Source organism: Kryptolebias marmoratus, linkage group LG9, assembly GCF_001649575.2.
Source record: "Kryptolebias marmoratus isolate JLee-2015 linkage group LG9, ASM164957v2, whole genome shotgun sequence".
Lineage (NCBI taxonomy): Eukaryota > Metazoa > Chordata > Actinopteri > Cyprinodontiformes > Rivulidae > Kryptolebias > Kryptolebias marmoratus.
In genome coordinates, this window is record NC_051438.1 from 19629882 (window position 1) to 19646474 (window position 16593).

General features: G+C 42.3%; 1 protein-coding gene and 1 long non-coding RNA gene across 2 annotated transcripts; both read right to left on the reverse strand.

Moving 5' to 3' along the window:
- Positions 1 to 611: 611 nt before the first annotated feature.
- ehd1a (EH-domain containing 1a) lies at positions 612 to 13170 on the reverse strand. Its single transcript, XM_017408250.3, has 6 exons — positions 12388 to 13170; positions 7216 to 7313; positions 3832 to 4073; positions 3004 to 3174; positions 2188 to 2352; positions 612 to 1832 (listed from the first exon to the last, which is right to left on the reverse strand). Exons 1-6 carry the CDS (start codon positions 12774 to 12776, stop codon positions 1299 to 1301), a joined length of 1599 nt encoding a protein of 532 aa, XP_017263739.1. The 5' UTR covers positions 12777 to 13170; the 3' UTR covers positions 612 to 1298.
- A 1038-nt stretch (positions 13171 to 14208) lies between these two features.
- On the reverse strand, positions 14209 to 15938 carry LOC119617326. Its single transcript, XR_005233559.1, has 2 exons — positions 15770 to 15938; positions 14209 to 15015 (listed from the first exon to the last, which is right to left on the reverse strand). It is a non-coding gene; the product is annotated as an uncharacterized LOC119617326 (long non-coding RNA).
- Positions 15939 to 16593: the final 655 nt, after the last annotated feature.

Sequence of the window (16593 nt, forward strand, 5' to 3'; positions counted from 1 at the left end):
ACATGTTTCAGGTGGTGAATCAACACCCTCAGCTGTGATTCAGGGTCACAACATCTCAACGCTGTCAGACGATGTTTACAAGGTGAAACTGAAGGCTGCAGCTGTGTGGAAGGATTTAAACTCGTCACAAATAAAAACACCAGATAAATCCTGTTAACCTCAGAGGACGGTGTACCTTTTGCATCACATCCGACTCACAGAAACAGGTTTAAATCTGGTCATATGAGAGAGAGGGTTTAAAAAGAAAATGAACAGACCAGACTTTAATATGAGAGAGCTTCCCGTCTTTCTGTTCATGATTTGCGTCGCTCTCTCTGGACTTTCGACGTTTTGGAAACAATCCCCACATGTGCTCGGCCGGCTCCAGAGAAATGTCAGAAACATCTGCTTCACTCCTGTTTTGAGTTTAGGAAAATATTCAGCCAGAAGCGAACTTTATGAATAAGGTGACATTTCGTTTCCACTGCGTCTGACCTACAGAGGGCTCAAGACAACACTGAAACTGAAAGTCTGAAAGAAAAAAAAAAACGACTCTGCGTCCTTCACATGACCCACAAAAGACAAGAGGACACAACACAAAAAAACAAAAACAAAATGGGACTCGGTTCACATTCATTCAGCAAATATTTATTTTAGAAATTTTTTATAATAAGTTTTTCTTGCTTTTGAAGAGAAAAGTTTTCAGTAAGGCTTTCTGATGACATGAACAATCATGGTGTGTCAGTGGAAGATTCATTACAAGTCCATGTAAGTACAAGTCACACACTCCATTTTTTTTTAATCTGGCTAAATAAAAACGGAGGCGTTTTGGAAAGAGTCGAAATTAACAGTCAGGAAATACAAAAATATAGATAAAACAATTTTAACAGCTGTTTTATTCATTTCCTCTTTCGCTCTCTCCAAAAAAAAAAAAGAAAAGAAAAACTATTTCTTTGGATCAACATATTATGGACTGGAGAAGACGACTTTATACAGAATGCATAAACCTATGTTCAGCCCTATCGCTCTATAATCCACCTTGGGCTTTTCATCATTTTGTGAAACAAACACCCTCCCCTTTTTTTTTCCACATATAAACCTGAAGATTTCCCCCTTAATGAAGGCCCTCCCAGAAACCCTCCAGTCTCTCTCTGGTAGTAGGATCACAGCACTGTCAGAAAGCCTGGGGGACTCACAGTTTGAAGGCGGACGATGCTGTTCGTGCTTCATGGTTAAACTTTTGGCACTGAGAGTCCTTAATGAGGTGTCGGCTGATCTCCAGGCCGCCCCCTCCCCGCCCTTCCTTTGTCTCCGGACCTTCAGTCTTCCTGAACTGTCCCGCGTTTTGATGGCGGCACCAGGTGTTCGGGCAGCGCGCCCGGCAGCTCGTGGCCCTCCAGCTTCACCTTGATCAGGTGGTTGGCCAGGGCGAACTCCTCATCGTCGAGGAAGCCATCTTTATCCACGTCCGCCAGCTTCCAGATCTTTCCCAGGACGGTGTTGGGCAGTTTGGACTTCAGCATCTCCTTCTTGGCCGCTGCTCCGGACACTTTGCCGTTGATCGGGGAGAGAGTGTAGAAGATCTCGTCGTATGTGGGCTTGTCGCGACCCACCACCCACTCAAGCTCGTCGATGCCTTCGCTGGCACCCTCGCCGTAGCCGTGGCCGAAGGGTCCAGTCATGGTTCCCTCGAAGGCTCCGCCCTTCACGGTCTGGCTCGGCATGGCGGCCTCTTCCTGACGCACCAGCGCCATGAGACGGGCGATGTCGTTGGCGAGCATGTCCTCCACTGACTCTAGCAGTTTGGGTTTCAGCGACGCAAATTTGGTGAAGTCCTGGTTGTTCAGCAGCTCCTGAAGGGATGGGGGGAGAAAACAGGAATTAGTGATAGAAATAGATCAGTCGTCAATGGCTACCAACAGGAGCAGAATACAAGAAGCAGGATTTCCTGACAAACCAGGAAAAATAAATCTCATTCCCATTCTGGCCCATCCTGGAGGGCAAGAGCAGGAAACAAGGACGAAGATGTGAAGACCAAAGGTTGGAAGGTCATTGTACTAGTAGATGTTTGTTTCTACACTGGGTGTAGCACACAAAAACCATTTCGTCTGTAATTTCCTGTCTGCGCCGCGACATCAGACTGTATCCGAAGCTCGGATTTAGAAGCGGCTACAGCGCGCTCTGGACTCTTTGTTCTTCGCGTCTTACCTGCATCTTTGCGAGGTTGGGAAAATCTCCAGGTGAGATCTGGTGCTCCTTCTCTATCTTGTGGTAGATGTCTCCCAGACTGGCGATCAGCTCCTTCTTCTTGGAGTCCTTCCCAAACACACTGGGCATCTCCTTTTTCAGAGAACTGATAATGTAGGCGTGCACCTGAAGGCCACAACAGGAACATGTCGGTGATTACTGAGAACTCCACCCAGGCAGAGAAATGTAGTAAAATTCACTCTCACTGGATTTTAAAACAACACACAGCTGATGAAACCAAAAAGGAAAGCAGCGAAGAGTGATCTTGTGTCTTCAAGTATGTGTGGTAAAGAGTGAATGTCCAGAATTTTGAAAATGGAAAACAGATACAGCGCTGTAGGAAACAACAAACGGCCCCTTCGTTTTTTCCAACATGACGTCACAGTCGCTGGTTTCAAAACTACCACCATCTTCAAATGCTTTTGATTTCATTTTGCTTGTGGTTAGCGGCACTAACTCTTAAAATGGTTGGGAGAAACAAAGACTGCAGGGCTAAACAATAAACAGGTGTTAGCTTATCCTGTAAATATTAGTTTAATTCTGAAAAACTCAACCTTTGATTGACTTTGGATGACCTTCTGGTTTAATAATCCCACCTCCTGATGATCTGAGCGAAGTGGTGACAGCTTTCAGAGAAAGATTCACGCAAGCGTTCACGGTCCTGCGACTCTGACATAATCGCTTGGAAATGCCTGACGCCAAATATTTTTGAAACTAAGCAACGCTGATATGGATCTCGGCTGCACGGCGGAGGCCTGCGGTTGCGTGAAGACTCACCTTGGCGAGGCGCGCTCGCTTGATGAGGTCGTTGAGTTTGCGCAGGGCAGCGTTGCGTGGCAAAGACTGAATGTCCAGGAACAGGTCCTGCTCCTCCGCCTCGAACAACTTCCTGTTGTCGGCGACCAGTAGGGGCTGGGCCCAGAAGGACCCGATGTACACGCGCACCACCTGGAATGAGGTTTGCACAGGTTAATCTCCGACGTTTTCACCGGATCGGACTTATCTGCCCATACACGCACACACACACACAGAAGCATGACACCGCACGCCTCAAAAAGACAAATAGGATGTGAGACAATGCATTTCCAGAATATTAAGCTGAAACACAGATTCAGGATTTTGTGCTTCGCTTCCTGTTTAAAAATGTCCACAAAGTCAATGAATAATGATCTACATGAGCCAAAGGTTTCAGCGGATGAATGAGACTCCGGATCAAACATTAACTGAACAGTCAGGAAGAATCATAAGACCGTGTCACATGACGGGACATGGGATTTAAAAAACGGGGGGGGGTAATATAACTTTTTTCACTTTCATTACATTCATACATTAAAGAGTTTGTTTTATATCTCCGGTTACAGCAAGCCTGAGAACACTAACCTGATTTATCTTCACCTTGGAAGGACATAAAAAAATAAAAACATCTGCCTGACCTGATCAAAGATGATCAGATTTGTCTTTGAAACATTAACAGAGTGCAAAGTTTAGCAAAAAAAAAAAAAAAAAAAGAAGCTAATCTCTGCCAGCTATAGATGCTAATAATTTACAAAAACATTGTCCAAAAGGCACAAACATGACAGATTTAAAAAAAAAAAAGCTTTTAACCTCCGGCGTGTTGATGATTTTCCCCAAAGACCACATCAGCGCTCCGTAGACCCTCATCAGCTGCTGAGTGCTGATCTGATCCGCCTTGTTCAGCACCACGCGCATCTTGTCCTCGTGGTTCTTGAGCGCGCGGATCACCTCGGAGAACTCGTCGGAGATGTCCAGCTTGTGAGCGTCAAACAGGAGGATGATGCGGTCTACGCGCTCGGCGAACCACTCCAGCACGGCGGCGAAATCATAACCTGGAGAGCAGGAGGAGGAGGTAAACCGGCGACTTAGCCGTCTGCGGTGACATCATTTCATTTGTTTTTAAGCTCGGCTTATAGTCAGGAAAACCTCAAATCCTATATTTATTAAAGTTAGGAACAGTGTAGTTTCTGAAAAAGATGCTGGCTAATAATTTAAGGCCGGACTCGTTACAGAATAACATCCATGATAAAGAATGTTTCTTGTAGTGAAAGATCAACAAGCTGACAGAGACGTCAGGGCTCCAGTGCTTTAATTGAGAATTAGATGCTCATAATTCAAGTATGTTGATCCAGTAATGTTTAGAAAACGGATTTCTTTTCACCTCTAGTTATTGTTTAACTAGGTGCACTGAGACAACAGAAAGAGGTCCATAAAGACAAAGACAATCTGAGCCACAAATGCCCAAAATAAAAACCTTGTCAGTAATGAAATATAAATATACTTATCATGAGCTGTTAAGATTAAAACGCTCTAAAGGACAAGGACATTTAAAAAGTGACAACTGTTACATTTCTATTAGCAACAGAGAACAGAAAACTGCACGATTCACTTCCTGTAATATTTACAAACTAAAAAAGGCTGACCTAAAGTCCAAAACAGGTTCTTTCTCGGTTCTCATTTGGGCTCCGTTTGTAGGGAGAGATCTGAGAGTTGTGGTTTTGATTAGTGTCTGAATCATCTGATCAGGAAAGAATGCAGCCGCTGCGGCAGATACGTTCCAACGTGGCTGGCTTTTGTCCCTGAACGTTCCCAAACAACAAATAGGCAGACAGACGCCGGCGCTCGACTGTCTCGGGCGCATAAAGGACAGATGAGAGGGGAATCCGACGCGAGCAGGAGAGTAAAAGTGAAAGTAAAAGAAAACTATGAATAGAAGTGGGCATGGGGGACAGAAGCAAGAGAGCTTCTATTGTTTTAAATAACAAGTCCGTACATGTGGGTGGCCATCACAAATGAGGGTGAAATCCCAGTCGGAGACAACTGGAGACATTTATTCATGCACTTAGGCCTGTTTTTAAAACACACAACAGGGCATCAGACAGAGAGACAGCTACTGGAGTCCAGATTTACTTATAGCATCAACAACTGCTCTGTGTGAACCATATGGACGTCAAGGACGTCCAGACATGACAAATATGGACAGAGTCGACAACCAAAGAGTGGACAGAAAGAGAAGAAGGGCCTCTGACCAGCTAAGAGTCAAATCATTACTGGGTTGGTGTTATGGGAAAGCTGCTTTTAGTTCTGCTTTCATCTCAGGCTCTAAAAGCTAAAACCAGAAAACGGTTTAGTTTCCGGCAAGGCCTCGAGATGAGGGCAGCACAACGAAACCGAATCTCACCTGACAGCACATTTAAAGCTTCAAAACACACACACACAAAAAAAAAATCTAACCTAAAAGATCAGCTCGGTTTACAGCCGGCCAACAGGAACCAGTCCTTAAAAGACCAAACATTTAAAGGCTGCTTCTAGGAATGTTTTATTTTTATAAATCATTGTTCTCTGTCAGCTCATCAGCATTTACAACAGGAAAGTCACTGAATGGTTCTGCAAAAACAAACATCACAGTTTCTATACATCTTGTTACTTAACAGTTAAGTCAGGAACAAATACCGGGCTGTAAATGCTGTTCTAATCAAAAATGAACCCAGCCAGAGAATTACGCAACAACAACTAAAAACTGACTTCACTATTTCACAGTCTCTAGCTGTTTCATAACCCTGTTTTATTGCATCCTAAAAAAAATAATCATATAATAATGATGATGTTTGAGCATATCTGGTAAGTCCCATTCAGTTCTTCTGAACCGGTTGGCTCTGAGGAAACCTCTGATGTAATGTCGTAGTTTCCTGTAGTTTGGGGTCAAAGCTAACGTCCGCGTGTGCCCGTCACACTCGAGCTGCACAATCTAATCGGTCCTGTTTATATAAGACACAGGCGGTATAGAAAGTATGAGGAGCGCAGTATTGTACTCGTGTTTATACAGAAACAAAGTGCAGGGTGACGTGTGAAGAATGGGAGAATGACTCTTTGAACGTAGGAATGTGGAGAAACAAATCTGAGGCTCGATGCTCATCTTTACTTAAACACGTAATATTGCCAATTATCTGTACGACTACACTTTAATTACAGTAATAAAAATTATATATTTACCTTTTTTTTACTCATTTTTTCATTTTATAACAGTAAAAGACTTGCAATGTCAACAAGAAACATCTTAATTTCCTATGAAGCAGCTCCATGAAGCAGCTCTCGGTGGTGGAGGGAGGGGGTTCGTTTTGGGAAACTATCTGCTCTGCTTGCCATTTGCTCCACTTCCTTTCACCAGAGAGCACAAAAACCCTGCTGCTCGTTTGTGCGTTTCCTCTTAAGAAAAAAAAAAAAAAAAGCTCAAATCAGGTAGAAAAAGCAGAAGCTGCATTCTGCTGTAGTGTCATCTTTTTCCCATGGTCTGTAAGATCATCAAAAGTTTAAAAAGAAATGAATAAATACGTGTGTGTAGCAAGACTAAAAATGACCCTGTAGGAGCAAATGAAAGAAAGAAAAATCCCACGGAGCGCAAGGAAGTAACTCAAATAACACAGCAGAAAAAAATAGAGAAATGATCTGAAATGAGGACTAAAAACTAAAAAGTTGGTGTTTCTCTTGGGAGTCAAAAGAAGGAAAAAAAAGGTCAGACTGAACACACAGAACCACAGAAAAACTCATCTACATAGACAGGAAACGACCTTCGAAGGCTGCTTTCTCTTTTCTTTACTGTCGAGCTGTGGAGGTGTTCTTCACGTTAACATTCAGCTTGTTTGGGTACGATTTGCCTTCAGGGCGTAAAAGGGGTTAAATACAGGTTTGACAGCCCTGTGAGCAGGCTGCTACAGTCTCTAGAGAACCTGCCAAAGAGAAATACCAGAGAAAGACTTCTGTAAGAGGAACGAGTGCGCAGGTCATTGGAAGCACATTTTCTTTTTCTGTTTAAACTCGCGACTTCCTGTGGGTTTACTTTGCATCTCTGCGAGACTTTATGATTAGACTATTTCAAGGTTTTCAAACAGAGGGCGTGGTGTGGTGTAGAGTTAGCAAGTGTTTAAATAAATAAGGCTGGTAAAGTGTCAGTGTGTGTGTGAGAGAGAGGCTGACCTCTGCTTATCCTCTGCTTTTCCCCCGACAGGATTCCAGGAGTATCAATGATACTGATGCTCTCCAGGACAGGGTTAGCCAACTGAGCACACATGAACCTGAGGAGGAGATACAAGCAAAAGACACACAGAACAGGGAAAAAGAAAACAAGTGAGGGCACGACACACACACGAAAAAAAGATAAGGATAAAGGATAGGGGTAAAAAGAGAAAGAAAACAGAAAACCAGTTCAGTGAGGCTGTTTATATTAAAGCCTGGCATTTAATGTCACTGGAGCCTTTTGGTAACAGCTCACTTGCTCTCAGGCACCAACGTTTCTCAAACGCTTTGCTGGAAGAGGCGAGCACACACACACACTGTAATAGTAGTAGATGAGGGAGAAATAATCCTGTTTTCAAGTGCCTATCAAGTTAAAAACTGCTCACATTTATCTAAAAGTGCACTTTTACAACAAAGCCAGCTTCATTTTATGTAAAACTAAAAGGTTACTTTCAGTTTCCTTCAGTAATATTATTATTATTTAAACGCAGCAGTGATCTTTCTGTAACATTTGTAGAAAATAAGTAAACCAACTAAGAAAAGTAGAACCTATAAATGTCATTTTTCCATAAAAAAACAACATTAACTGATTGTGAAACTGAACAGTTCTGACAGTCACCCTAGGTTTGATATATTGGTTTTGAATTAAATTGAATTTATGGTGCACCTGTGGGGATGCTGTGGGGCTCGACATGAGACTCCAGCTTGATTTGTGTCAACATGTTTGTTTCTTTGCTACAGGATTTTTCTTCAACGCCAACACCAAAATCCACCCTGTTCAATAATCTGCGACTGCTTCTTTTACAGCTAATTTAATAAAACCTATTGTGTGAATCTGCTTGCTGCACTCCACACTGATGTCAGCATTTAGAAGCTACACACATACTTAGAGCTGGACTTACACAAACTTCTGTTTTCATGTAGAGCGTTACGATTCTCACACCTGTGCACAGGTATTAAAGCTCATAATGTAGGCGACACTTCTGTAGTTTAATGTTTAGGCTGTGCGTTAATCTGACGCACAATCATCAATCAAGCTTAACTAATTAATCGTTTGAGCCGAATTGACACTTTAAATATTGTTTGGATGTTTTTCCTACAACAAAGCGAGACAATGACGATGATGCCGATTCCCCAAACAGTTTGCTTGTAGAAGACCCCGCTGATGTTTGAACGATTACACCGAAAAATGTTGAGACAACAAGTTCTAAGCTTTAAAAATTAAAGCCCTGAGTCATTCCCAGTGCAACACATTTCACTACAAAACAGTGAGCCTGTTGCAGTGACGTTTGTGGTTAAAAGGGGAGTTACACACTCTGGCAGATGTGGAACCAGGACAGCAGACACAGACACTACAAAGCGTGAGGGGGCGGCTTGTTTTACGCAAACCCAGAATGTCCAAGTCGGGAGGGACAAAGAGGGAGACTGTAAGTCTCAAGAGTTTTACTTCTCGCTCTGCCGCCCCTTCAGTCAAACTGAATCGGTACTCCCAGCGTGAGCTCAGAGGCACCAGGTCATAAGACCGGGAAAACCATGCTTTCACATTCCTGCTGCAACCACACACACACACACACTCTCTAACAGAGGTCTTATACCACATGCAAGGGAAAAATGGAAAAAATTCACATGGACTAAGTCGGGAAAAAAAAAAGTAAATTGCTTTTTGGACTCCCTTCGCCTGGTGTTGCATTACAACAACAGTGACCAACAAAGACAACATTTTTCCCCCCTTCCCTCTCATATCTGATATCATACAATGTTCCGCTGGGACTTCAGTTCAGGTTTTCCAATCGGCTCTCTGCTCCAACATTTTTCCACGTGGAGCTTTGTAAGAACATATTTGAAGCTCAAAAACAAAGATCATCGCAGGCGGAAGAGGTCCGAGAACTCATCTGAGACGGTTTAAAAACGGGGGACTTGTTTTCTCCGCGAGGACAGTTCCCATCGAATTCGCCCTACGATTAAAATTCTCTCCAACTCCGAGCAGAAGGTCTTCCTCTTCTGCTCCAACTCTTGACCTGCAGCCTTTCCTTCACGCCGTGACCTCTGCTTCCCGTAGCGAAGAGGAAACCGGACGGTCACTACTGAGCACGTGAACGGGAGGGTTAAAACGGCAGTGATCCCCCCCCCGCCCACACACACACACACGTGCAAAATTCTGGCTTGTGCAGGTGACTGAATTACCTACTTCTCCAGGTATGCTGGCGCATTTGCGTATATTTTCTATTTGCCCTGTAAGGCTGTGCAAGTATCCCTCTGTGCCTCGGTAAAGTGCAGAGTCAGCGTCCTGGAACAACAGGACAGGACGGAACAGGACAGTGTGGGCCGGGGTGGGCCGGGGTGGGTCAGAGCGGAACTTGAGCTTTGCTGACTCCAGTTTTACTGACTAATGGCTTACAGAGAGTGCAGAAACTCAATGGGGCCCTCAGACTGCAGTGGCATGCAAATTAAAAGAACTAAAACAAAAAAGAGGAAAAAAAAAGCGCATTTGACAGGAGGTGTGAGGAGTTATTATAGCGCTTTAGCAGGAACACCTGGTACAGGCAACAAAAGGTGAAACTACTAAACAAAATAATGTGAAGTTTAGGTTTTTAGGTTGCCTAAAACTACAAGTGAGCTCAAAGTGTGAGGATCCCACGGCTAATTTCTGTTTACCATCTTCATAAATAACTGGTTACACTAGGGCCAAATCCCATCTGAGCCTGGTAGTTAAGGGCTAATCTACAAGTTAAATAACTATAGTTAGGAGTCACACCAAAGAGGTGCCATCACAGTCTTCTCAAATCACTCCATTAACATCTGACTCCATTATCTCCTTCCAACCTAAACTTATGACACTGAATCAACTAGACTTATACAGAAATGACCAAATGTGGCGAATGAGGGGGAAAAGGGGGTCGAATAACCAAATCCAAATATTTTGTAGCATTTTGTTTGACATTAAAATATTTATTCTAGACCAGTTATTAGCCATGACTGGTTTTATGTGCATCAAGGGGTGGTCAGACACTGATATAAAGATCAATATAATCTTTGAGTGGATGTCTGACCACCCAAAGATGCAGACTGAATTCATATGTAGTCACAAGCTCCATGACGCAAAGGATTTCTCCCAACGGTTTGACAAATTATGCAACAATGAACAATAGCCAGTTTGTTTATACGCAGCCTTATCTGGTTTCCTCTGAGTATTTAATAAACTCCAAGAGGTGAACGATGGCCCGCTGAGTCAAATGCCCCCCTACTCATTTATAAAGTTATCTTGGAAAAGCTTGACCTAATATGTCTCACTCTGAATGATGTTACTTGGAAGGAGTTTGCTCTTGCGGAAGAAAAGGGCAACACTCGACAATAATTGTAGGAAGGACGCCAGAACATGTTGATAACAAGTGGACTGAAGGTCTCAATTTGAGTATTTTTCCTATTACAGCAGAAGACAAGTAAACAGAACTTGGTTATTTACACCGATGCCAGATAAGGGCCATGACCGTCCACGTGCGAGGGGTTTGTTTGGGCGTAGTTTGTCCCATCTGTTCAGCTGCAGGGTGACGCCATGTTATCTCCCGCTGAAGAGGGGACGTCCCCACATCCTCTACAGGAAGTTACTGGATCAAGTCTCATGAGCCCTGATGTCACTACAAATCCACACACGGCGCAGCAGGATTCAAGTGGCCCAGCTTTCACGGAGGAGAGCCATTCAGGCTCTGACTCACGCCGCCTTGCACTCCTGACGCCAGCAGGGGAGGAGCTCAGCTCATTAAATCATGGAAAGCTAGGATCCTTTCAAGTGTCCTTGGTTCTTTTTTTCTCTCTCCCATTTATAGCACGTCAATAACTTTAACTGTGGTAAAATAGTTCACGTTTAGCTCTGACTTTACAGATTGTACTGTAACTCTTTGTATTTATTCTGCTGCAATACTGGATGTGAAAGCTCCACGTGGAAAACTTGTGACTCATCTGAATATTTGGAATGACTAAGTTTACGCATCAGACAGAAAATCCATTTGAATTATACCATAGGAAACAGTAAAGGAAGTTTTAAAAAGCTCCACTACGTGGACCACAGAGCTCGTCAAACAAAACCTTTTAACAATGATAGTACACCTGCTAACGTAATCACTCGACTGATGCAAATATAACACTGCCGCGGCGTAGACGGGCAGGAAAAACCTTTAACCCTTTGTGATAAAGCCTTGCGGGACACGTTCACAGGTTGGAAGGAGTTGGCCGGTCGACTCGTGCTGATGTGGAAATACTTACAGACGGAAGGACGTGAAACTCACAGCACTAACCCAAGGTCACCGCGTTCCCAAGCAGCGGAGCTCAAAACTATTCCTAAGTGCCATGGGAACAGCTGGTCTTTGATTAAACCTCACCGAGGTCCGCTGAAAGAAACTTATTTATCTTGGATAGATTTATTTAAATTCTCTTTTAGTGACAGCCATGCTACTTTTCTCGTTTCACTGTATTGTTTTTTTTCTTCCACCTCTAGAATGAATTACTATAAGCTGTAATAAAGCTCCGCCGCCTAAGTTAAACTACTCTAAATACAGGAGAGCATATATAATTTCATTTAACACCGATTTGGGCCCAGATAAAGGCGTGTTTCGAGTCCATTTGCGGGCCACGGTCTGCCATTTGGGAACCCCTAATCTACTGAGTGATTCTGAAAGAAGATCATGAAGACAGATACTGTTTTTACATCAGCTGGTAGGATTTAGCCTGAAGTGAAAGGAAATTAGCTGTTTGTTGTGCTGGAAAGTACCCCCCTTTCTCTTTTGCTTTCCTATACACTGGGTGCATTTACCACCTGTCTATTGACACCAAACACACATTCACAAACCATGATGAAAGAGGGGAAATTCTCACACATTTCTTTTTTGGGCAAAGATTGCGCAACAGCATTCTGGGAGCTTGCCATTGAAAAAAAGGTGTGGTGCGTGTTAGCACTTGCAGCATTTAATTCACATATGGTGGATTAATATGGGTCGTTTCTTCACACGCGAATGCACTAATTATTGTTTAAGAGGCTCACGTGATGCGGATCAATTAATAACTTGAGGGGTTGTGAAAGCTCTTTTTTGTACAATTGGAATGCTTTACTTTGACTTGAAGTTTGCAGACGGTTTTTACCTGTTGAGAAACGCGTTTCCAAAGGCGTTGAGTTTGCGGAAAGGCTTCTTAGGGTCGACGACCAGGGCATTCCCCGGGATCACGCCCTCCTGCTCGCCGTGCATCACCGCGATGAAAGAGTCCGTGGTCGGCTCGGGGCCAATCCGCATACCGGGGAAGTCCTGCTCCATGAGGTGCCGGATGAAGGTGGTCTTACCGGTGGAGTACTGGCCCACCAGGAGCACCATGGGCTTGTTGTCGAAGTCGGCATCCTCGAGCGCCGGGGAGTGGAAGTCGTGGAACCGATACGTGTCCTCCAGCGGGAACAGCTTGTTTCGGTACAGCCGCCGCAGCCCGTCCGACACGTTCTGGAACAGCTCGGGGTCCTTTTTCAGCGTTTTTCTGAACATCGTTGCTAAATCTCAACCCTCAGTTGACGCCGCTGTGCCGGTCTCTCCCCCCTTTGAATAATGGCCTAACTCGGAGAGGTGTGGGTCCCTCACGCCGCACAGAGACGAGCTGCCTGCCGCTGGAGTGAACGCTACGACTTGGGGCGAGGTCTTGGAAGTTTTTATCCCCACCCTCTTCGCTAAGCTAGCCAGTAGCCACGCACTACGAGCCGCAGTCATTAAAGGGAGGACTCCCCTCGGCAAAATTGTTAAGTTAGAGTGAGTAAGTCAGCGACACTCCACCACGAATATCAAAACTGGAGGCGGATATTCACCGTCCGCCACGCGACCGAAGGCGGGGAAACCGTTAGAAGCTTTAGGAAACTAGCCGCTAGCTTAGCAACCCGGCAGTTGGAAGATAAGATAAGCCACCTTGGCGGAAACCGGAAATACCTTCACATTAAAAGTCGCATCTAATGTCATTGCGCTTCTTTTTTTTTGTTCTGTTTTTACAGCCCATTTGGTAGCCATCTACAAACACAGACACCTACAGATCAACTTTTTTTTTAATTACAGCACCATAAATATTACTGTATAAATAAATCCGTGTTAAAATTTTATTTTAGTCATGATGCTGAATTCTGAATGAGTCTTCCACCTTGTGTTATATACCAAGATCAAGAAAATAAGAATAAAAACACAAACCATGTCAATAAGGTTGTGGGGCATCTCCAGATGTGATTCATGCTTATTTTCTGATAACTTTTAAGCGTTTTTTGGCCATTTTGAATGTATAGAGTGGTCCCATCGTGGTCATGATGTGTCACTTGTTGGTTATTTTACTTTTTTGGATATTATTTTTCTTTTAACTGATTAATTTGTTTATTTTTCTAACTTCCTCTTGACCTTGTGTATTCAATGGGTCCTGTTTGCATGGCTTCAAAGTTTTACTTTTTCTTTAAGTAATTTGGTCATACATCTCAGACTTTCTGCTCCATTTGTCTTTCTGATGTGTTTCTTCTATATCTTATTTCTCCATCTTTTTTTTCTAGATCATGCGAGCCCTTTGGCCTGTAGGTCTGTTTAGTACCTCTTAAAAGCTCTAAAAATCTGGTATTTGTTAAAGCTATCCATCTTCACATACAGCCATTACACACTCTGATGTATGCAATATAAATTCAACCATTATTACTGTAAAACCTTCTGCAATATTGAGAATTATATGCTTTTGCTTTTAGTTTCAAACAGCATTATCAGATTTCATACTGGTGTAGTAATGCCTAAATTTAGCTTCAGTTTTGGTTTTACTTTATCTCTTACTATAAACAGAAAACGTGTTTTGATTTCTTATAATATTGTGTGTAAAATTACATTATAGCAAAGATAATTATCCCTCAACTCAGTTTTTTTTACTTATTTGTTCAATCATAATAATAAAAAACAGATCAACATCAAAACTTTACTCACAAGATTAGTTTTATTCTTTTATTTTATGGCTAAACAACCTCAGAATCGGCATACATACAGCACCAGCCATGAGAACAACAAATAGGAAACGAGAACCAGAGTTCACGCTGCGTTCAGGTGATGAGAGGCGTCCCTCCACGGATAACAGCAGCTTCACTGGAAGTCAGAGTTTTTCCACATGGAGATGCTGTTACAGCTGGTGAGACCCGCAGGAAAAACACAGCCGACATGAATAAACAAAACCACCACAGTCTGTTGCTGACATCTACTATAAAGAAAGCCTTGTGTAGTGGTTAAAACTGGTTAAAACACAGCCGGGGATTTAAAAGTGGAGTTTCATCAAAAAAAAACTGCACCTGTGTGACAAAAGTTTAATTCATACAATATAATGCTGCCCTCTTTTGCCCACTTCTTGCTCAACACGAGATTTCACTTCATTTTATTGCATATTTTATATGCCAGGCCTTCATGTGATACCAGCCCCACGGGATGAAAGATTAGTAAAACATCAGCCATCTAATCTTGGTTTTTACTGCTTCAAAGATTACAGTGTACTCTATGACACCAATAAAAATCTGGATAATTTACTCCATGAACATGTACAACGATCAGAGCAAAACAACTACAATCTTAAGGTTATTTAAATTAATGTTCAACTCTTTAGGCACTGACTCGACCTTTGGACACAATTTAACACGAGCACACAACATTTCCTCCAGCAGATCTCATCTCCTTAGTTCCTCAGGATCTCGCTTGACTCATTCTGGTGAACTTTGACCCTTAACTTTGTCCCCTGTAAAAGAAGAAGAAGAAGAAGAGAAAAAAAAGCAGAGCCATAAAGCAATTAAAATGTAGACTAAAAAGACCTTTATCCCTGTTGTCTTCTTCGACTTTGCCCACCTGGCCATATTATTTTTCTTTTGTTAAGATAAATCCAGTGTGAACGGCTGTTAGCGCCTTGATTTGTCAGCACTGAATGAGTGTGTTTCTAATAAAAAAGTGACTATTTTTCAGTAACAATAAAAAAAACTGGCACATCTTAGACAACATTTATGTGATCTGCTCATACATCTTCCCATTTAACGTCTTGTTTAAAGGTAAAATATTGTCAAAATCTACAGATTTAGATAGGAAACGAATAGAGGTGTAAATTAATCACTAATAATTATCAACTTTCAAACAAACAAGAATCACACTTGTTGCTAAAAACTTTTTTTTTCTGGCTTAAAGCATTTCTATATTAATGCTGTTTACATTTAATTTACAAATTTTCTTTTTCAATATGAAGTTCACTTTGAAATCAGAAGCAAAACTGCTTAAATTATTATTGATGATTGACTTTTTGCTTCTCTACAAACACAAATGCAATTCTACCAACAAGTTAAGTCGCCTAGAGTGAAAAAGCTGTTAACATTTAAACGACTCAAATTGAAAACATTTCTAGACAATTTTATGTAAATGCAAACTAAAACTGTAATTCGGTAGTTTACAACTTAACTTACAGTGAAGTAAAGTGTTTGAAATGTGTAAATAAAGGTCAAACTCACCTGATAAATATGATCGTGCTGAGAGAAAAGGGAGAAACAGACAACAAAAACAGACACAAAAGTGAGAGAAAAGAAAAACTGAGTAAACTAATAAATGGTACATGTAGGATTAAAAACAAGAATCAGTCAGTGGAGAATCTGCTGAAAGAAGAGAACCAGCAGAGAGAGAAATCTGAGTCTGAGTGATGGCGGACTCATGACGGAGGGCTGCTTAAGACTGCGTGGGGGAGAGAGAAATTAATCATTACACTTACTGTAAATATGTAACAGACCCAACCTGCACATAAAGTCAGCAAATTATATTCTGTTTGCACACCAAGAACACATGATGATGAGATGAAATCATATGAACCAATAAAACGAACCGCTGCGCTTCAGATCGGCCTCTGACACCAGAGGTCCCCAAACAGTGGTCCGCAGACTGGATCCGGACCCAAAAGAAATTTTTTTCTGGACCCAAATCGGTTGGTAAATTTAGAACAATTAAATTCTTAATATCTTTTTATATATACATGTTTTACTTGCACACATTTACCTGTTTTTGCAGTAATGTATGTTAGGCAGTACAGCTGTTCCAGCATTTATGGTAACTGATTTTAAGCAGCACAGCTTAGCACTTATGGTTACAAAGGTGGCGCAGCTTTTCTGGCATTTATGATAATTCCCACGTGACTCGGGGTTTACATCTGCTTTTTTATGCAGAGAGAAGCTGCCAGCCCACGGAGAGAGACAGACCTGTGGGCAAAGAAAACTAACATGTCATGGACGCTTAGTTTCCTCTACAGTCATTTACATTGAAGAAAAAGTCAAACATGTAACCAATT

Excerpts from the sequence above, each read along its gene's own strand:
- ehd1a (XM_017408250.3), bottom strand. The coding sequence starts at position 12,776 with ATGTTCAGAAAAACGCTGAAAAAGGACCCCGAGCTGTTCCAGAACGTG. Across the intron at positions 4,074-7,215 it reads AAAGCAGAGGATAAGCAGAG|GTTATGATTTCGCCGCCGTG; the intron begins GTCAGCCTCTCT and ends CCTGCTCTCCAG. Across the intron at positions 1,833-2,187 it reads CCAACCTCGCAAAGATGCAG|GAGCTGCTGAACAACCAGGA; the intron begins GTAAGACGCGAA and ends CCATCCCTTCAG.